Source organism: Chlorocebus sabaeus, chromosome 6 (assembly GCF_047675955.1).
Source record: "Chlorocebus sabaeus isolate Y175 chromosome 6, mChlSab1.0.hap1, whole genome shotgun sequence".
NCBI classification, from domain to species: Eukaryota; Metazoa; Chordata; class Mammalia; order Primates; family Cercopithecidae; genus Chlorocebus; species Chlorocebus sabaeus.
The window spans coordinates 46500814-46522095 of NC_132909.1; the positions used below are offsets into that span (position 1 = coordinate 46500814).

The following is a 21282-nucleotide window of genomic DNA, read 5'->3' on the forward strand; positions in this document are numbered from 1 at the left end:
TGTGACGGGAGTTGTAGTTTCGGGATGCGCCTGAAGAGCCGCAGAGAGCGCCGGGAGCTAAGGGGCTGCGGCGACCGAAACCGCAGTGCAAGCCCCCATGGCCGGAGTTCGGGTGCCCCTCTGGGGCATCTGCATGCTGCGAGTGGCGCTGGCTACCGTCTATTTCCAAGAGGAATTTCTAGACGGAGGTGAAGGGGCCACGCCCGTAGTGGCAGAGGTGTAAGCTCCCCCATCTGCGCCCCCCAAGGCTGGGCAGAGTCGTCGCGGGGTCGACGGCAGCGAACTCTGGAATCCTCGAGGGTCCCCCTCACCCTTCCCTTAGGCCAAATTAACCATGGTCACCTCTAATCGGTGTTATTTCCCCCTCCCCACAGAGCATTGGAGAAACCGATGGGTGCAGTCCACCAATGACTCACGATTTGGGCATTTTAGACTTTCGTCGGGGAAGTTTTATGGTCATAAAGAGAAAGATAAAGGTTAGTGTAGAATCAGGACCAAATTGAGCCTAATGTTATATCTCCATAGCAACCTCTCAAGGTAGTTGTGGCACAGCCAAACGCTTTTATTCCCGATTTACAGATGAAGACCTTAAGGCGAGGGGCTCCTTACCTTTGTTTTTTTGTTTCCTCTCTCTTTTCTTTCTTTCCTTTCCTTTTTTTTTTTTTTTTTTTTCCTTGAGATGGAGCCTTGCTCTGTTGCCCAGGCTGCAGTGCACTGGCACGATCTCAGCTCACTGCAACTTCCACTTCCCGGGTTCAAGCAATTCTCCTGCCTCAGCCTCCTGAGTAGCTGGGACTACAGGCGCGTGCCACTATGACCAGCTGATTTTTGTACTTTTAGTAGAGACAGGGTCCACGTTGGCCAGGCTGATCTCGAACTCCTTGACCTCGTGATCCACCCGCCTCGGCCACCCAAAGTGCTGAGATTACAGGCATGAGCCACTGCACCCAGCCTCCTCTCTCCTTTCTTTATTGCAGAAGATTAATTTTTTTTTTTTTTTTTTTTTTTTTTTTTTTTTTTTTTTTTTTGAGTAGGAGTCTAGCTCTGTCACCCAGGCTAGAGTGCAGTGGCACGATCTTTTTTTTCTTTTTTTTTTTTTTTTTTCCAGACGGAGTCTCGCTCTGTCACCCAGGCTGGAGTGCAGTGGCCGGATCTCAGCTCACTGCAAGCTCCGCCTCCCGGGTTTACGCCGTTCTCCTGCCTCAGCCTCCCGAGTAGCTGGGACTACAGGCGCCCGCCACCTCGCCCGGCTAGTTTTTTGTATTTTTTAGTAGAGACGGGGTTTCACTGTGTTAGCCAGGATGGTCTCGATCTCCTGACCTCGTGATCCGCCTGTCTCGGCCTCCCAAAGTGCTGGGATTACAGGCTTGAGCCACCGCGCCCGGCCAATGGCACGATCTTGGCTCACTCAAACCGCCGCCTCCCGGGTTCAAGCGATTCTCTTGCTTCAGGCTTCCCAGGAGTGGCGATTACAAGCTCGTGCCGCTATGCCGTGCTAATTTTTTTAGAGACAGAGTTTCACCACGTTGCTCAGGCTGGTCTCAAACTCCTGGCCTCAAGTAATCTACCTGCCTCGGCCTCCTAAAGTGCTGGGATTATAGGCGTGAGCCATGGTGCTTGGCCTATTATTACTTTTATTGGTATGAGGTCCTCTGAAGTCCAAGGAGACATATTCAGCTTATTTGGTATAATAAAATCATATTTGAAGCACTGTCAAATATGTAATGGTATTTAACCTTCTTTGGATTATATTTATATGAATGTGTTATTAGTAGGCATTACCGAAGTTGCCCCTCTTAATAAACACTAGTCAAGTGCATTTGAGGATCAAGGGCCACGCCCCTCAGAAGGAAAAGGTTAGTGGGTGCTTTTTCTCATTTTAATTTTCACATTAAAAAAAAAAAGGCCGGGCGCGGTGGCTCACACCTGTAATCCCAGCACTTTGGGAGGCGTAAGGCGGGAGGATCATGAGGTCAGGAGTTCAAAACCAGTCTTGCCAATATGGTGACACCCCGTCTCTACTAAAAATACAAAAATTAGCTGGGTGTGGTGGCGCATGCCTGTAGTCCCAGCTACTCGGGAGGCTGAGGCAGAAGAATCGCTTGAACCCGGGAGGCAGAGGTTGCAGTGAGTAGAGATCATGCCACTGCACTCCAGCCTCAGTGACAGAGTGAGACTCCATCTAAAAAAAAAAAAAAAGAAAAATATGGTCAGGCACGGTGGCTCAGGCCTGTAATCCCAGCACGTTGGGAGGCCAAGGCAGGTGGATTACTTGAGGTCAGGAGCTTGAGACCAGCCTGGCCAACATAGTGAAACCGTGTCTCTACAAAAATACAAAAAAATTAGCCAAGGGTGGTGGCGCACACCTGTAATCCCAGCTACTTGGGAGGCTGAGGCAGGAGAATCGTTTGTACCCAGGAGACAGAGGTTGCAGTGAACTGAGATCGCACCACTGCACTCCAGCCTGGGTGACAGAATGAGACTCCATTTCAAAAAAAGAAAAAAAAATAGAGAGGTAAACATTACATCTTGTCACCTGCACATTCTTCAGGGTACAACACAGTGAGTTTTTCCTTTTGTACAGGCAGGTCAAGATAAGGCAAGCGGATCACTTGAGGTTGAGACTAGCCTGGCCAACATGGCGAAACTCCATCTCTATTAAAAATACAAAAATTAGCTGGGCATAGTGGCACACAATTATAATCTCACCTACTTCAGAGGCTGAGGCAGGAGAATCACTTGAACCCAGGAGGCAGAGGTTGCAGTGAACTGAGATCATGCCACTGCCCTCCAGCCTGGATAACAGAGCAAGACTCTGTCTCAAGAAAAAAAAAAAAAAAAAAAAAAAAAAAATATATATATATATATATATATATATATACACACAAATATTAGCTGAGCATGGTGGCATAGGCCTGTAGTCCCAGCTACTTGGGAGATTAAGGCAGGAGAATCACATGAATCTGAGAGGCAGAGGTTACAGTGAGTCGAGATCTTGCCACTATAGCCTGGGCAACAGAGCAAGACTCTGTCTCAAAAAATATATATATATATCTAGCTTAAAGAGAGCTAATCCAAGCTCTCGAAGTTTGAGGACAACTGTGTGGAAAACACAGATGCCAAAGTATAGAAGCCACTATAGCCTGGGCAACAGAGCAAGACTCTGTCTCAAAAAAAAAAAAAAAAAAATCTAGCTTAAAGAGAGCTAATTCAAGCTCAAAGTTTGAGGACAACTGTGCGGAAAACACAGATTCCAAAGAATAGAAGTCAGTGTTGTGAAGTGTAGAAGTTTGGGATCATTTGTATAGACAAAGTTTAGGAAAACTTAACAGAATTTCAGCATCTTTCTAGGCAAGGCTTAATACGTAATGACCGTGATCCCATTAGTCAAGGTGGTCTTTTTCTTTTAAGAAGGTATATTTAACATTTCACCCTGAAGATGTAGCAGTCACAGCATCTTTTGTGCCATCTGGTCTGAGTTAGGTACAGTTCAGTACTGGAGGCAGTCAAACTGTAACCAAGGTCAGTGGTCACAAATGGAGGAGGCCTGGTCTCTGGTCTGTCCTAGTCATTTGCAGAACAAGAACAATGAGGAAGAAAGTTTATCTATGACTTAAGAAACAGAGGTTACACCTGCATGCAACATGACTCAGATGACACATATTGCTCAAGGCTTTTATTTATTTTATTTATTTTTTATTTTTTGAGAGGGAGTTTCACTTTTGTTGCCCAGGCTAGAGTGCAATGGCGTGATCTCTGCTCACCATATCTGCCTCCCAGGTTCACGTGATTCTTCTGCCTCAGCCTCCCAAGTAGCTAGGATTACAGGCATGTGCCACCACACCTGGCTATTTTTTTTTTTTTTTTTTTTTTTTTTGAGACCGAGTCTCGCTCTGTCACCCACGCTGGAGTGCAGTGGCCCAATTTCAGCTCGGCTCCGCCTCCCAGATTCATGCCATTCTCCTGACTCAGCCTCTCGAGTAGCTGGGACTACAGGTGCCCACCACCACACCCGGCTAATTTTTTGTATTCTTTTTTTTAGTAGAGGTGGAGTTTCACCACGTTAGCCAGGATGGTCTTGATCACCTGACCTCGTGATCTGCCTGCCTCGGCTTCCCAAAGTGCCGGGATTACAGGCATGAGCCACCGTGCCTGGCCTAAGTTTGTATTTTTAGTGGAGACAGGGTTTCTCCATTTTGGTCAGGCTGGTCTCCAACTCCTGACCTCAGGTGATCCACCTGTCTCGGCCTCCTAAAGTGTTGGGATTAGGGGCATGTACCACCGTGTCCAACCTATTTTATTTATTTTTTTAAACGGAGTCTCGCCCTGCCGCCCAGGCTGGGGTGCAATGGGGCGATCTGGGCTCCTCCACCTCCCAGGTTTAAATGATTCGGCTGCCTCAGCTTCCCGAGTAGCTGGGACCACAGGCACGTGCCACTGCGCCTGGCTAATTTTGTATTTTTAGTAGAAATGGGGTTTCCCCACATTGGCCAGGCTGGTCTCAAACTTCTGACCTCAAGTGATATACCTGGCTCAGCCTCCCAAAGTGCTGAGATTACAGATGTGAGCCACCATACCTGGCCTCTCAAGGCTTTTAAATTGTATTTGCGGGCCGGGCGCGGTGGCTTAAGCCTGTAATCCCAGCACTTTGGGAGGCCGAGACGGGCGGATCACGAGGTCAGGAGATCGAGACCATCCTGGCTAACACAGTGAAACCCCGTCTCTACTAAAAAATACAAAAAAACTAGCCGGGCGAGGTGGTGGGTGCCTGTAGTCCCAGCTACTCGGGAGGCTGAGGCAGGAGAATGGCCTGAACCCGGGAGGCGGAGCTTGCAGTGAGCTGAGATCCGGCCACTGCACTCCAGCCAGGGGGACAGAGTGAGACTCCGTCTCAAAAAATAAAAAATAAAATAAAATAAATTGTATTTGCTTTCACATATGTGAAAGTTTAAGCTGGGCGCGGTGACTCACACCCATAATCTTAGCACTCTGGGAGGTCAAGGTGAGTGGATCATTTGAGGCCAAGAGTTCCAGACCAGCCTGGGCAACATGGTGAAACCCTGTCTCTACTAAAAATACAAAAATTAGCCAGGTGTGGTGTCGCATGCCTGTAGTCCCAGCTACTCAGGAGGTTAAGGCAGGAGAATCGCTTGAGCCCAGGAGTCGGAGTGAGCAAGGTCGCGCCACTGGACTCCAGCCTGGGCGACAAGAGCAAAACCCCATCTCAAAAAAAGAATAAAATAAAATAAAAAAAAAAGAATGCCTCCACCTTCAGGTTTGTCTGACATACTCTCATAAAAGAACGAGATTTGAGACTGTGCCTAGGGGCTACTAGGAAAGGAAGGGTTGGTTTTGAAGTGAACACATAAATATGAGTGACAGGATGTTGTCTTCATGAAAGAGTGACACAGTTGACACGTACAGGGCAGCCCACCCAGTGCTATGAAGCGTTACGTTACAAATCAGCGTGCCGTGGAACTCATTCTCATCACCACCTGTTCTGTCAGTCCAGTAGCTGTTTCTTTTTTTTTTTTTTTTTGAGGCGGAGTCTTGCTCTGTCGCCAAGGCTGGAGTGCAGTGGCACTATCTCGGCTCACTGCAAGCTCCGCCTCCTGGGTTCACGCCATTCTCCTGCCTCAGCCTCCCAAGTAGCTGGGACTACAGGCGCCTGCCACCACGCCCGGCTAATTTTTTTGTATTTTTAGTAGAGATGGGGTTTCACCGTGTTAGCCAGGATGGTCTCGATCTCCTGACCTCGTGATCCACCCACCTCGGCCTCCCAAAGTGCTGGGATTACAGGCTTGAGCCACCGTGCCCGGCCCAGTAGCTGTTTCAGAATGAGAATTTAGGAAACATTTAACAGTCTATTTTTTTATTCATTTGCTACACAGGTTTCATTGAATCATCCCAACCCTAGGAAGATGAACAGAAGCTAAATTAACCCATGTTATTCCTAATTAGATTCATAATTAGATTTGACATTTAGAGTTGAAGTACTTTTGTAACTTAAAGCATAACAGTATGGCCAGGTGCAGTGGCGCATGCCTGTAATCCCAGCACTTTGGGAGGCCGAGGCAGGTAGATCACCTGAGGTTAGGAGTTCGAGACCAGCCTGGCCAGCATGGTGAAACCCTCTCTCTACTCACAATACAAAAATTAGCTGGGCATGGTGGCAGGCGCCTGTAATCCCAGCAGCTACTTGGGAGGCTGAGGCAGGAGAATCTCTTAAACCCAGGAAGCAAAGGTTGCAGTAAGCCGAGATGGCGCCACTGCACTCCAGCCTGGGCAACAGAATGAGACTCCGTCTAAAAAATAAATAGCCAGGCGTGGTGGCTCACACCTGTAATCCCAGTACTTTGGGAGGCCAAGGTGGGCGGATCACGAGGTCAGGAGATCGAGACCATCCTAACATGGTGAAACCCCATCTCTACTAAAAATACAAGAAATTAGCCGGGCATGGTGGCGGGCACCTGTAATCCCAGCTACTCGGGAGGCTGAACCAGGAGAATGACTTGAACCCAGGAGGCAGAGCTTATAGTGAGCTGAGATTGTGCCACTGCACTCCAGCCTGGGTGACAGAGCGAGACTCTGTCTCAATAAATAAATAAATAAATAAATAAATAAATAAATAACAGTAGTATATTAGGAACAAAAACTTCCAGGTGTGTGAAATAAAAGTTGTATGGGCCGGGCACGGTGGCTCACACCTGTAATCCCAGCACTTTGGGAGGCCGAGGCAGGCAATCACCTGAGGTCAGGAGTTCGAGACCAGCCTGACCAACATGGTGAAACCCCGTCTCTACTAGAAATGCAAAAATTAGCCAGATGTGGTGGCAGATGCCTGTAATACCAACCTCGGGAGGCTGAGGCAGGAGAATCGCTTCAACCCGGGAAGCAGAGGTTGCAGTGAGCCGAGATCGTGCCATTGCACTCCAGCCTGGATGACACAGCAAGACTCCATCTAAAAAAAAAAAAAAAAAGTTGTATGGAAACAGAGTGCCTGCTAGTGGTATACTCATTATGCATTATTGTATAATGCTCTGTTGGCACTGTGGATCACTGTAAACGGTTGGGACATTTGTGGTTGGGAGTAAGGGAAGGACATCCATTTAACATCCATTTAATGTTCAGTACATTACTGAACACAGCATGATTCCCAAACCTTCATGAGTATTTTTTGTTCAAAGGTCTGCAGACCACTCAGAATGGCCGATTCTATGCCATCTCTGCACGCTTCAAACCATTCAGCAATAAAGGGAAAACTCTGGTCATTCAGTACACAGTAAAACATGAGCAGAAGATGGACTGTGGAGGGGGATACATTAAGGTCTTTCCTGCAGATGTTGACCAGAAGAACCTGAATGGAAAATCGCAGTACTATATTATGTTTGGTGAGTTTTGGTGGTACAACACAACCACTTCTAGCGACTTTGAAAACCCTCCCACTTCACGGGATCTTTAGACTAAGACTTGGCTCATGTAGTTAAGGTAGTAGTATTGAGTATATCGGATCCAAGGTTTATAGCACTATTAAAGCTAATTAATATAAAAAGGCAATGGTACCAGTCTGTTGTGTTCCTGAAGAAGTTATTTATTCACCATAAATCTTGCCCTCATGCAGGGTAAGGATACCTTATCTGAAATGTTTGGGAGCAGAAGTGTTTTGGATTTTGGAATTTTAGGGGGGATTTTGGATTATTTGCATTATCCTTACCGGTTGAGCATCGCTAATTTGAAAAATCTGAAATCCACAAAGCTCCAATGAGCATTTCCTTTGAATGTCATGTTGAGTCTAAAAGTTTGGGTTTTGGAACACTTCAGATTTGTGATTTTTTGATTTGGGTTGCTCAACCTGTGCAGTTTTTTTTTGTTTTTGTTTTGGTTTGAGCCAGAGTTGTCACTCTTGTGGCCCAGGCTGGAGTGCAATGGCAGTGGCCCGATCTCACCTCCCTGCAGTCTCCGCCTCCTGGGTTCAAGTGATTCTCCTGCCTCAACCTCTTGAGTAGCTGGGATTATAGGCATGTGCCACCATACCTGGCTAATTTTTTTTTTTTTTTTTTTTTTTTTGCATTTTAGTAGATATGGGATTCCTTTTTTTTTTTTTTTTTTTTTGAGACAGAGTTTCACTCTTGTTGCCCAGGCTGGTATGGAATGGCATAATGTCGGCTCATTGCAACCTCCTCCTCCCAGGTTCAAGGGATTCTCCTGCCTCAGCCTCCCAAGTAGCTGGGATTACAGGTGTGCACCAGCACGCCCAGTTAATTTTTGTATTTTTAATAGAGATAGAGTTTCACCATGTTGGTCAGGCGGGTCTCAAACTCCTGACCTCAGGTGATCTGCCCACCTCAGCCTCCCAAAGTGCTGGGATTACAGGCGTGAGCCACTGTGGCTGGCTGAGATAGGGTTTCACCATGTTGGTCAGGTTGGTCTCAAACTCCTGGCTGATATCGAACTCCTGACCTCAGGTGATCCACCTGCTTTGGCTTTCCAAAGTGCTGGGATTGCAGGCGTGAGCCACCATGCCTGGCCTCAACCTGTGTTTTGAATCCTTTAGGACTCAGTAAACCTTGGCCATGGGCTAAATTGGCCCACTGCCTATGTTTATATGACCCACGAACTAAAAATGGTTTTTACATTTTTAACTGGTTCAAAAAAAATCAATACAAGGATGATATTTTGTGATACATGAAAATGGTATGAAATTTAGATTTCAGTGTCCAGAAATGAAGTCTTACTGGAATGCAGCCTCACTCTGTTCATTTACATGTTGTCTGTGGCTGCTTGCCAGTACCGGTGGCAGAGTTAAGTTGTCATGACAGAGATCATTAGGCTTACAAAGCCAACAATATTTTACCATCTGGCCTTTATAGAAAAAGCCTGCAAACCTCTGGAAAATATTAAATGTCTCCTGACACCAGGAGATTAAAATTTGTGCTAGAACTAGGAAGGGATCATACTGGGCCACAGGAAACAGACATAAGTATAGCATAACTTAAAACTTTAAGAACAAATGTACCTCAGGCCAGGTGTGGTGGCTCACACCTGTAATCTCAGCATTTTGGGAGGCTGAAGCAGGCGGATCACTTGAGGTCAGGAGTTCAAGACCAGCCTGGCCAACATGGTGAAACCTTGTCCCTACTAGAAATACAAAAAAAATTAGCCGGGCATGGTGGTGCATGCCTGTAGTCGGGAGGCTGAGGCAAGAAAATCGCTTGAACCTGAGAGGCAGAGGTTGCAGTGAGCCGAGATCTCACCACTGCACTCCAGCCTGGGTGACAGAACGAGACTCTGTCTCCAAAAAAAGAATGAATGTGCTTCCAAAATATTCATCCTTAGCTGGGCACAGTGGCTCATGCCTGTAATTCCAGCACTTTGGGAGGCCAGGCAGGAGGATTACTTGAGTCCAGGAGTTCAAGACCAGCTTGGCCAACATAGTGAGACCCTGTCTCTACAAAAAATAAAAATTAGGGCTGGGTGCAGTGGCTCACGCCTGTAATCCCAGCACTTTGGGAGCCCGAGGCAGGCGGATCACCTGAGGTCAGGAGTTCGAGACCAGCCTGACCAACATGGAGAAATCCCATTTCTACTAAAAATAAAAAATTAGCTGGGCATGGTGGCACATGCTTGTAATAATCCCAGCTACTCGGGAAGCTGAGGCAGGAGAATTGCTTGAACCCAGGAGGCAGAGGTTACGGTTAGTCGAGATCGTGCCATTACACTCCAACGTGGGTAACAAGAGCAAAACTTCATCTCAAAATAAATAAATAAAAATAAATAAAAACTAAAAATAAATAAAAATAAAAATAGAACTTAAAAAAACCCCAGATATCCGAAACATCTGCTGAGGGAGGATCCCTTGAGCCCAGGAGTTTGAGATCAGCCTGGACAATATAGCAAGACCCCATCTCTGAATTTTTTTTTTTTTTTTTTTTTTTGAGACAGAGTTTTTTTGCTCTTGTCGCCCAGGCTAGAGTGCAATGGCAAGATCCCAACTCACTGTAACCTCTGCCTCCCAGGTTCAAGCGATTCTCCTGCCTCAACCTCCCAAGTAGCTGGGGTTAGAGGTGCCCCGCCACCACGCCCAGTTAATTTTTTTGTATTTTTGTAGAGACAGGGTTTCACCATGTTGGACAGGTTGGTCTCGACCTACTGACCTCAGGTGATCCACCCACCTTGGACTCCCAAAGTGCTGGAATTACAGGCGTGAGCCACCGTGCCTGGCCCCATCTCTACAACAATTTCGAAAATTAACCCAGTGAGGTTGCACACACCTGTGGTTCTAGCTACTCAGGAGGCTGAAGTAGGAGAATCTCCTGAGCCGAGGAGTTTGAGGATGCAGTGGGCTATGATCACACAACTGCACTCCAGCCTGGATGACAGAATAAGACCCTGTCCGAAAATAAATAAATACATAAGGAAGGGAAAACCCCTGTATAGCACACGTCTACTACATCTGAATTGCCAAGCAGCATAATTTGGGGTCAAAAAAAAGATTAAAATAAACTTTTCTTGGTATTTCAGTTTTGAATTCAACAGTTTCATTTTACTCAAACCCACTCTTACTATTGGAACGCTTTGTGATAATGAGTCAGCGCCAGCCATTAGTGTGAGGGGAGCTTGCTGAGGGTGAGGGGTTAAGGAGGAAGAGAAGAGAAGCACAGTTATTGTCAGAGTCTTGACATTTGCATGAATTCCTATGAATAAGTTATGCATAAAACCCCAGACAGGCAACACAGAGCCCATCTGTCTACATTTCCTTATGAACATCCATTACATGCGTAAATACCTTTTTTTTTTTTTTTTGAGATGGAGTATTGCTCTGTCACCCAGGCTGAAGTGCAAAGATGTAATCTTGGCTCACTGCAACCTCCACTTCCCAGGTTCAAGTGATTCTCCTGCCTCAGCCTCCCCAGTAGCTGGGATTACAGTTGCGTGCCACCACGCCTGGCTAATTTTTGTATTTTTAGTAGAGGCAGGGTTTCACCGTGTTGGTCAGGCTGATCTCAAACTCCTGACCTCAGGTGATCCGCCTGCCTCGGCCTCCCAAACTGCTATTACAGGCGTGAGCAACTGCACCCGGCCACATGCATAAGTATCTTATTATTGCTGTTAAAGGACAATGTTTTGACTTTCCACTTGCTTCTGAAGCTTAATTAAATACTCAAAGTGGCCGGTGCAGTGGCTCATACTGGGAGGCCGAGGTCGGAGAATCACTTGAGGCCAGGAGTTCAAGACTAGCCTGGACAACATGGGGAAACCCTCATCTCTACTAAAAATACAAAAATTAGGCGGATGTGCTGGCAGCGCCTGTAATCCCAACTACTCAGGAGACTGAGACAGGAGAATCGCTTGAACCTGGGAGGCGGATGTTGTAGTAAGCCAAGATCATGCCACTGCACTCCAGCCTAGGTGACAGAGCGAGACTCCATCTCAAAAAGAAAAAAAGAAAGAAAAGAAAAGAAAAAAAAAAAAAAAAAAAGAAAAAGGCAATCTAGCCCCCAGGCAAGAAGGAGGTCTGCTTTGGGAAAGGACTGTTACCGTCTTTGTTTAAACTATAAACTAAGTTTCTCTCAGAGTTAGTTCAGCCTACGCCCAGGAATGAACAAGGACAGCCTGGAGGTTAGAAGCAAGATGAGTCAGTTAAGTGAGATCTCTTTCACTGTCTCAGTCTTAATTTTGCAAAGGCGGTTTCAAGTATGGTGACGCACACCTGTGATCCCAGCTACTTGGGAGGCTGAGGCGCAAGAGTCACTTGAACCTGGGAGGCAGAGGTTGCAGTGAGCTGAGATCGCACCACTGCACTCTAGCCTGGGTGACAGTGAGACTGTCTCAAAAAAAAAAAAAAAAAAAAAATTCAAAGCGTGTAGGTACTTACGAATGGAGATGAAAATTCTGACCAATGTTGAGGAAAAATAAATTGCATGTTTCAATTTTGAACAAGTTGACTTTCATACAAATATTTCACATTCCATAGCATTTTATTTTTATTTTTTGAGATGGAGTCTCACTCTGTCACCCAGGCTGGAGTGCACTGGTGTGATCTCCGCTCACTGCAACCTCCGTCTCCCAAGTTCAAGGCATTCTCTTGCCTCAGCCTCCTGAGTAGCTGAGATTACAGGCACATGCCACCACACCTGGCTAATTTTTGTAATTTTAGTAGAGATAGGGTTTCACCATCTTGGTCAGGCTGGTCTCGAACTCCTGACTTCGTGATCCACCCATCTCGGCCTCCCAAAGTTCTGGGATTACAGCCATGAGCCACCACACCCAGCCTACTTTTTTTTTTTTTTTTTTTTTTTTAATTGAGACAGAGCCTCGCTTGGTCACCCAGGCTGGAGTACAGTGGCCTGATCTCAGCTCACTGCAACCTCAACCTCCCGGGTTCAAGTGATCCTTTCGCCTTAGCCTCCCAAGTACCTGGGACTACAGGCACATGCCACCACTCCTGGCTAATTTTTGTATTTTTAGTAGAGATGGGGTTTTACCATGTTGGCCAGGCTGGTCTCAAACTCCTGGCCTCAAGTCTTCCCCCTACCTTGGCCTCCCAAAGTGCTGGGATTAGCAGGCCACTTTGAATATTTAAATAAGGTTCAGAACACACTCAAAAAGTGAGTGGAAAGCCAGGACATTGTCCTTTAACCATAATAAGATATTCACACATGTGACCAGATGCAGTGGCTCACACCTGTAATCTCAGCACTTTGGGAGGCCAAGGTGGGCAAATCACCTGAGGTCAGGAGTTCGAGACCAGCCTGGCCAGCATGGCAAAACCCCATCTCTACTAAAAACACAAAAATTGGCTGGGCCTGGTGGTGCATGACTGTAATCGCAGCTACTCTACTCAGGAGGTTGACGCAGAAGAATCACTTAAACCCAGGAGGAGGAGATTGCAGTGAGCCGAGATCCCACCATTACACTCCAGCCTGGGTGACAGAGTGAGACTCTGTCTCAAATGAATAAAAAAGTAACTTAGTGTGAATATCTCATTATCAGATTGTATCTGATTATATTTAAGAAGAATGGGCCATGCGTGGTGGTTCAAGTCCGTAATCCTAGCACTTTGGGAGGCCGAGGCGGGTGGATCACAAGGTCAGGAGTTTGAGACCAGCCTGGCCAACATGGTAAAACCCCATCTCTACTAAAAATACAAAAATTAGCTGGGCATGGTGGTGTGCGCCTGTAGTCCCAGCTACTCGGGAGGCTGAGGCAGGAGAATCACTTTAACCCGGGAGGCAGAGGTTGCTGTTGAGCCAAGATCACGTCACTGCACTCCAGCCTGGGTGACAGCGAGACTCCGTGTCAAAAAAAAAAAAAGGAATGATTGTGGGTTGGTTATTCTATGGTGATTATGGAAAGAAATTGAGAGCAGCTAATTTTATTTTTTTTGTAGGACCCGATATTTGTGGATTTGATATCAAGAAAGTTCATGTTATTTTACATTTCAAGAATCAGTATCACGAAAACAAGAAACTGATCAGGTGTAAGGTAACTGCTCTTGTATTCAAATAAATGAGTGTTAACTCTTGCCTGATGATAATTAAGTTCAGAGAAATTAGTTTTGATAGTAAAATACTTAACTGAGCCAGGGATGGGTCTTCGTAAACATACCTCCTGTTTCCGGTTTCCAGTGTAGGGGGCCCATCAGAGATACTTGTCTCCTTTAACTGGTTTCCTGAAGTTTTTACCCCATCAGAAGGGCACTCTCATTTTTTCTGTGAGCTATGACATGTCATCATTTGCCCTATGAGGGTTACGATAGTACAGTCACATCTCAGCCACATCCATCCTCATTAATGAATGAAATATTCAGGATGGAGAAAACATTCTGGAGAAATGGCTGGGCGCAGAGGCTCACGCCTGTAATCCCAGCACTTTGGGAGACTGAGGCAAGAGGATTGCTTGAGCCAAGGAGTTCAAGACCAGCCTGGGCAACATGGCGAAACCCTGTCACTACAAAGAATACAAAAATTAGCCAGGTAAAGTGCCAGGAACCTGTGGTCCCAGCTACTTGGGAGGTTAAGGTGGGAGGATCACTTGAGCCCAGGAGGTCAAGGCTGTAGTAAGCTATGATTGCACCATTGCACTCCAGCCTGGGTGACAGAGCAAGACCCTGTCTCAAAAGAATAAATAAACAAAAATAAACTGCATATTTAGACTTGCATTAAAACATCGAGGGTTGGTCGGGCGCGGTGGCTCATGCCTGTAATCCCAGCACTTTGGAGGCCGAGGTGGGTGGATCACCTGAGGTCAGGAGTTTGAGACCAGCCTAGCTAACATGGTGAAAACCCATCTCTACTAAAAATACAAAAATTAATGGGGTATGGTGGTGGGTGCCTGTGATCCCAGCTTCTCAGGAGGCTGAGGCAGTAGAATCGCTTGAACTCGGGAGGTGGAGGTTGTAATGAGCTGAGATTGCACCACTGCACTCCAACCTGGGCAACAGAGTGAAACTCCACCTCAAAAAAAAAAAAAAAAAAAGAAATTGAGGGTTTAATTCTTACGCTTTTCCCCCTAAAATGTGCAGGTTGATGGCTTCACACACCTCTACACTCTAATTTTAAGACCAGATCTTTCTTACGACGTGAAAATTGATGGTCAGTCAATTGAATCCGGCAGCATAGAGTACGACTGGAACTTAACATCACTCAGGAAGGAAACATCCTCGGCAGAATCGAACGATTGGGAACAGACTAAAGACAACAAAGCCCAGGTGTGAATTTTTCCTGGACAACTCTAGAAAGTGCACAAATATAGTTTGTAAGTACCCAGTTACTGGACCATTGCCGCATGGCTGGTAGCCACGATGGCAATACTGTAGCACCAAATGGCCTCCCCAGAGCACACACTGCAGACCAGCCACATCGCTACACATCTGAAGGTATCGTAAGAGTATTTATTTATTTATTTATTTGAGCTGGAGCTTCGCTCTCGTTGCCCAGGCTGGAGTGCAGTGGCACAATCTCGGCTTACGGCAACCTCTGCCTCCCAGGTTGAAGTGATTCTCCTGCCTCAGCCTCCCGAGTAGCTGGGATTACAGGCACCCGCCACCACCCCCGGCTAATTTTTGTATTTTTAGTAGAGACGGGGTTTCACCATGTTGGCCAGGCTGGTCTCGAACTCCTGACCTCAAGTCATCTGCCCACTTCAGCCTCCCAAAGTGCTGGGATGACAGGCGTGAGCCACCACATCTGGCCATTGTCATCGCTTTTTGCACCATCATTTTCACTCTAGCCACTACTTGAAGTTTTCTACACCACTGCTCCTCTCCATAGCATGCAGGAAAGGGCTAAAGTCATATGGCAGGTTAGGGAGAAAAATCTAGGCAGTGTGGTATTGCCCTGAAGTCCTCAGTGGCATTGGAAGCACCAAGCACTTGGCCTCCTGATGACCGAATTGAAGAAGGGAAAGGGACACTGGGACAGGGGTCACCAGCCTGTGCCTGCCACTTGGCATCTAATAATTTCCTTTCTCAAATCTGAGCATCTGGTTGAGTGCGGTGGCTCATGCCTGTAATACCAGCAGTTCGGAGGTCAAGGCAGGAGGATCGCTTGAGCCCAGGAGTTCGAGACCAGCCTGGGCAACAGAGGGAGACTCTGACTGTACAAAACATAAAAATAGTAGCCAGGTATGATGGCGAGCATCTGTAGTCCGAGCTACTTGGGAGGCTGAGGCAGGAGGATCACTGGAGCCCAGGAGATTGAGGCTACAGTGAGCCATGATTGCGCTCTCTCACTCCAGTCTGGGCGAGAGCAAAACCTAGTCTCAAGAAACAAAAACAGAAGCAACGACAGCAAATATATGAACATCTGATTGATTTTACTTTTTCCTTACCTGTCTTTGAAGGACTGGGAGAAGCATTTTCTGGACGCCAGTGCCAGCAAGCAGAGCGACTGGAATGGTGAACTGGATGGGGACTGGCCAGCGCCGATGCTCCAGAAGCCCCCATACCAGGTGTGTGGCCTCTTTGCATGATGCCAGGGATGCCCCAGGGATGCCCCAGGGATGCCCCTCCCCTGCCCATGTCATTGAGACCACCTCATATGGTTTTTCTGACGCAGGATGGCCTGAAACCAGAAGGTATTGATAGAGACATCTGGCTGCACCAGAAAATGAAGAATACCAACTATTTGACACAGTATGACCTCTCGGAATTTGACAACATTGGTGCCATCGGCCTGGAGCTTTGGCAGGTCATTTGGTTTTAAATTTACTTTAGTTTGTGTGTGTGTGTGTGTGTGTGTGTGTGTGTGTGTGTTGTTTTGTTTTTTTGAGACAGGGTCTTATTCTGTCACCTAGGCACGATTCTAGCTCACTGGAGCCTCAAACTGGGCCCAAGCAATCCTCCCACCTCAGCCTCCCAAGTAGCTAGGACTACAGACACAAACCACCATACCCAGATTTTTTTTTTAAGAGATGGGGGGTCTCACTGTGTTGTCCAGGCTGGTTTGGAACTTCTAGGCTCAAGTAATCCTTCCACCTCAGCCTCCCAAAGTGCTGAGAGTTGTTGTTGTTGTTGTTGTTGTTGTTTTTAAATGCTTTGGTGATCCCAGCCAGGCATGGTGGCTCACGCCTGTAATCCCAGCACTATGGGAGGCCGAGGCGGGCAGACTGCCTGAGCTCAGGTATTTGAGACCAGCCTGGGCAACATAGTGAAAGTCCATCTCTACTAAAAATACAAAAATTAGCCGGGTGTGGTGGCCCGTGCTTGTAGTCCCAGCTACTCAGGAGACTGAGGCATGAGAATCACTTGAACCTGGGAGGAATCACTTGAACCCAGGAAGTGGAGGTTGCAGCGAGCCGAGATCGCACCACAGCGCTCCAGCCTGTGCAACGGAGCGAGACTTTGTTTAAAAAAAAAAAAAGAACAGCGACACTAAGTCTCAAAAAAAAAAAAAAAGTTTTGGTGATCCTAATGTGTAGCCAAGTTTGAGGAACCAGTGCCCTAGAGGGAAAGGATATTCTAGAAATGGATTTAAGCACCACCTACTATTCTAATTGCTGTTACGGTACACTGTACTGAGCAAAATACATCTGTTTCTTTTTGTCACATCAATAATGAAGGCCTAGTAGCCAGGGACAGTATGGCTCACGCCTGTAGTAGTCACAGCTACCGGGGAGGCTGAGATGGGATGATCACATGAGCCCGGAAGTTCTTTTTTTTGTTTTTCTTTGAGACAGAGTCTCACTCTGTCACCCAGGTGGGAGTACAGTGGCACGATCTCGGATCACCGCTGCCCCTGCCTCCCAGGTTCAAGTGATCCTCCCACCTCAGCCTCCCGAGTAGCTGGGACTACAGGCATGCACCGCCACACCTGGTAATTTTTGTATTTTTAGTAGAGACAGGGTTCACCATGTTGGCCAGGCTGGTCTTGAACTCTTGACCTCAAGTGATTCACCCGCCTCAGCCTCCCAAAGTGCTGGGATTACAGGTGTGAGCCACTACGCCTGGCCAAGCCCAGAAGTTCAAATCCAGCCTAGGCAACATAGCAAGACCCCATCTCTAAAAAATAAAAAATGTCACCTGAGCTTCATATATTTCCAAAAGAAAAAAGAAATGAAAAGTAAACAAATAATAAAGAGTAAAAGCATAATAATGAAGGTCTTATTTTCATCTGCAGGTGAGATCTGGAACTATTTTCGATAACTTTCTGATCACAGATGATGAAGAGTATGCAGATAATTTTGGCAAGGCCACCTGGGGCGAAACCAAGGTATGAAGCATGTGATTAACTCTTCCTACATCACTAATTTATTTGTATAAACTTTTTTTCTTTTTTTTTTTTGAGATGAAGTCCAGCTCTGTCACCCAGGCTGTACGTAGTACAGTGGCGTGATCTCGGCTCACTGCAACCTCCACCTCCCGGGTTCAAGCGATTCTCCTGCCTCAGACTCCCAAGTAGCTGGGACTACAAGCGCATGCCACCACGTCTGGCTAATTTGTGTATTTTTAGTAGAGAGGGGGTTTCACCATATTGCTCAGGCCGGTCTCGAAGTCCTGACCTCAGGTGGTCCACCTGCCTTGGCCTCCCAAAATGCTGGGATTACAGGTGTGAGCCACCGTGCCTGGCCCCATATGAGGTTAATATTGGCAGGTTCCACAGATTAGGACATGAAATTTTTTTTTTTTTTTTTTTTTTTTTTTTTTTTGAGAGGGAGTCTCGCGCTTTCGCCCAGGCTGGAGTGCAGTGGCCGGATCACAGCTCACTGCAAGCTCCGTCTCCCGGGTTTGTGCCATTCTCCTGCCTCAGCCTCCCTATAGCTGGGACTACAGGCGCCTGCCACCTCACCCGGCTATTTTTTTGTATTTTTTAGTAGAGACGGGGTTTCACTGTATTAGCCAGGATGGTCTCGATCTCCTGACCTCGTGATCCGCCCGTCTCGGCCTCCCAAAGTGCTGGGATTACAGGCTTGAGCCACCGCGCCTGGCCGAAATCTTTTTTTTTTTTTTTTGAGACAGAGTCTCGCTCTGTTTCCAGGCTGAAGTACAGTGGTGTGATCTTGGCTTACTGCAACCTCTCCCTCCTTGGTTCAAGCAATTCTCCTGCCTCAGCCTCATGAGTAGCTGGGACTATAGGCACGCACCACCACACCCAACTACTTTTTGTATTTTTAGTAGAGACAGGGTTTCGCCATATTGGCCAGGATGGTCTCCATCTCTTGACCTCGTGATCCGCCTGCCTCAGTCTCCCAAAGTCCTGGGATTACAGGCTTGAGCCACCACACCCGGCCAGGACATGAAATCTTTAGAGGCTCTTCTTATTCAGCCTATCCCAGGTGGTGAGGGGGCTTCTAGAAGGCAGGGACCGCCTGAGTACTGACATGCATTTGGCCACATGGAAGCATAATCTCTGGGGCTTTTTTTTTTTTTTTTCTGAGACTGAGTCTTGCTCTGTCACCCAGGTTGGAGTGCAGTGGTGCGATCTTGGTTCACTGCACCCTCTGCCTCCTGGGTTCAAGTGATCCTCTCACCTCAGCCTCCCAAGCAGCTGAGACCACAGCTACACACCACCATGCCCAGCTAATTTTTGTATTTTTAATAGAGACAGGGTTTCACCATCTTGGCCAGGCTGGTCTCGAACTCCTGACCTCGTGATCCATCCGCCTCGGCCTCCCAAAGTGCTGGGATTACAGGCCTGAGCCACCATGCCTGGGGGGGCTTATGTTTTTTGTTTCTTTCTCCAGGGTCCAGAAAGGGAGATGGATGCCATACAGGCCAAGGAGGAAATGAAGAAGGCCCGTGAGGAAGAGGAGGAAGAGCTGCTGTCGGGAAAAATGAACGGGCGCGAACATTACTTCAATCGATTTCACAGAAGGAATGAACTTTAGTCATCCCCATTGGATATAAGGATGACTGGTAAAACCTCATTGCTACTTTAATCTATGTTTCAAACTCAAATGTCTACATGGCATTTTGTCCAATTTTCTTTGAAAAGTGTTTCACGCTTCTCAGTGGGGTTGGTTGCATCTCCCCGGTGATGCAGTTGCGCTGAGAAGTTTCCTCTTGACAATTTTACGCGCTAAAAGCCAGAGGCCAGCAAGGGTCTGGCCAAAACCATGATTCCTTTTTCTTTTTTTCTTTTCTTTTTTTTTTTTTGAGACAGAGTTTCACTCTTTTTGCCCAGGCTGGAGTGCAATGGCGCGATCTCAGCTCACCGCAACCTCCACCTCCCGGGTTCAAGCGATTCTCCTGCCTCAGCCTCCTGAGTAGCTGGGATTACAGGCATGCGCCACCACCCCGGCTAATTTTGTATTTTTAGTAGAGACGGGGTTTCTCCATGTTGGTCAGGCTGGTCCTGAACTCCCGACCTCAGGTGATCCACCTGCCTCGGCCTCCCAAAGTACTGGGATTACAGGCGTGAGCCACCACGCCCGGCGATTCCCTTTTTTTTTTTTTTTTGAGATGGAGTCTTGGTCTGTCACCCGCGCTGGAGTGCAGTGGCCGGATCTCAGCTCACTGCAAACTCCGCCTCCCGGGTTTACGCCATTCTCCTGCCTCAGGCTCCCAAATAGCTGGGACTACAGGCGCCCGCCACCTCGCCCAGCTAGTTTTTTGTATTTTTTTAGTAGAGACGGGGTTTCACTGTGTTAGCCAGGATGGTCTCGATCTTCTGACCTCGTGATCCGCCCGTCTCGGCCTCCCAAAGTGCTGGGATTACAGGCTTGAGCCACCACGCCCGGCCGGCGATTCCCTTTTCTTAACTCCCCTAGTCTTTTTAGAAAATAAAAGTTGACCAGGAAGTGTGCCTCACACCTATAATCGCATCACTTTGGGAGACTGAGATGGGTGGATCACTTGAGCTCAGAGTTCAAGACCAGCCTGGCCAACATGGTGAACCAGCCTGGCCAACATGGTGAACCAGCCTGGTTGCGCGCGCCACCACACCCGGCTAATTTTTTGTATTTTTAGTAGAGACGGGGTTTCACGGTGTTAGCCAGGATGGTCTCAATCTTCTGACCTCGTGATCTGCCTGCCTTGGCCTCCCAAAGTGCTGGGATTATAGGCATGAGCCACTGCAGCCAGCCATATTTTTTGTTTTTTAATTTAATTTTTATAGGAATGGGAGTCTCACATGTTGCCCAGGCTGGTCCTGAACTCCTGGACTCAAGCCATCCTCCCACCTTGGTGTCGCAAAGCTCTGGGCTTACAGGTGTGAGCCACTGCTCCTGGTCGAGTCTTCTTCTGGAAGAGACCCAGAATCATGCTGAAACTCGTGATGAAAGTAATCAAATTGGCCGGGCGCGGTGGCTGAAGCCTGTAATCCCAGCACTTTGGGAGGCCGAGACGGGCGGATCACGAGGTCAGGAGATCGAGACCATCCCGGTTAATACGGTGAAACCCTGTCTCTACTAAAAAGTACAAAAAACTAGCCAGGCGAGGTGGCGGGCGCCTGTAGTCCCAGCTACTTGGGAGGCTGAGGGAGGAGAATGGCGTGAACCCGGGAGGCGGAGCTTGCAGTGAGCTGAGATCTGGCCACTGCACTCAAGCCTGGGCGATAGAGCGAGACTCCGTCTCAAAAAAAAAAAAAAAAAAAAAAAGTAATCAAATTTATGACACCAGAAATTTGGAATCTAGTGATGTTATGAATAAGCCAGATAAATTGGAATTTATATGCAGAATATTGAGAGTTGACCAGTGTGGGCCGGGTGCAGTAGCTCACACCTGTACTCCCAACACTTTGGGAGACAGAGGTGTGTAAATTGCTTGAATCCAGGCGTTCAAGACCAGCCTGGGCAGTGTGGCAAAATTCTGCCTCTACAAAAAATACTAAAAATGAGCTGGGT

General features: G+C 47.3%; 1 protein-coding gene across 1 annotated transcript; it reads left to right on the forward strand.

Moving 5' to 3' along the window:
- Nucleotides 1–12: 12 nt before the first annotated feature.
- CALR3 (calreticulin 3) lies at nucleotides 13–21045 on the forward strand. Its single transcript, XM_007995655.3, has 9 exons — nucleotides 13–188; nucleotides 375–476; nucleotides 7188–7391; nucleotides 13391–13485; nucleotides 14525–14710; nucleotides 15844–15951; nucleotides 16059–16190; nucleotides 17619–17711; nucleotides 19183–21045. The coding sequence occupies exons 1-9, from the start codon at nucleotides 98–100 to the stop codon at nucleotides 19324–19326; spliced, it is 1155 nt and encodes a 384-aa protein (XP_007993846.1). The 5' UTR covers nucleotides 13–97; the 3' UTR covers nucleotides 19327–21045.
- Nucleotides 21046–21282: the final 237 nt, after the last annotated feature.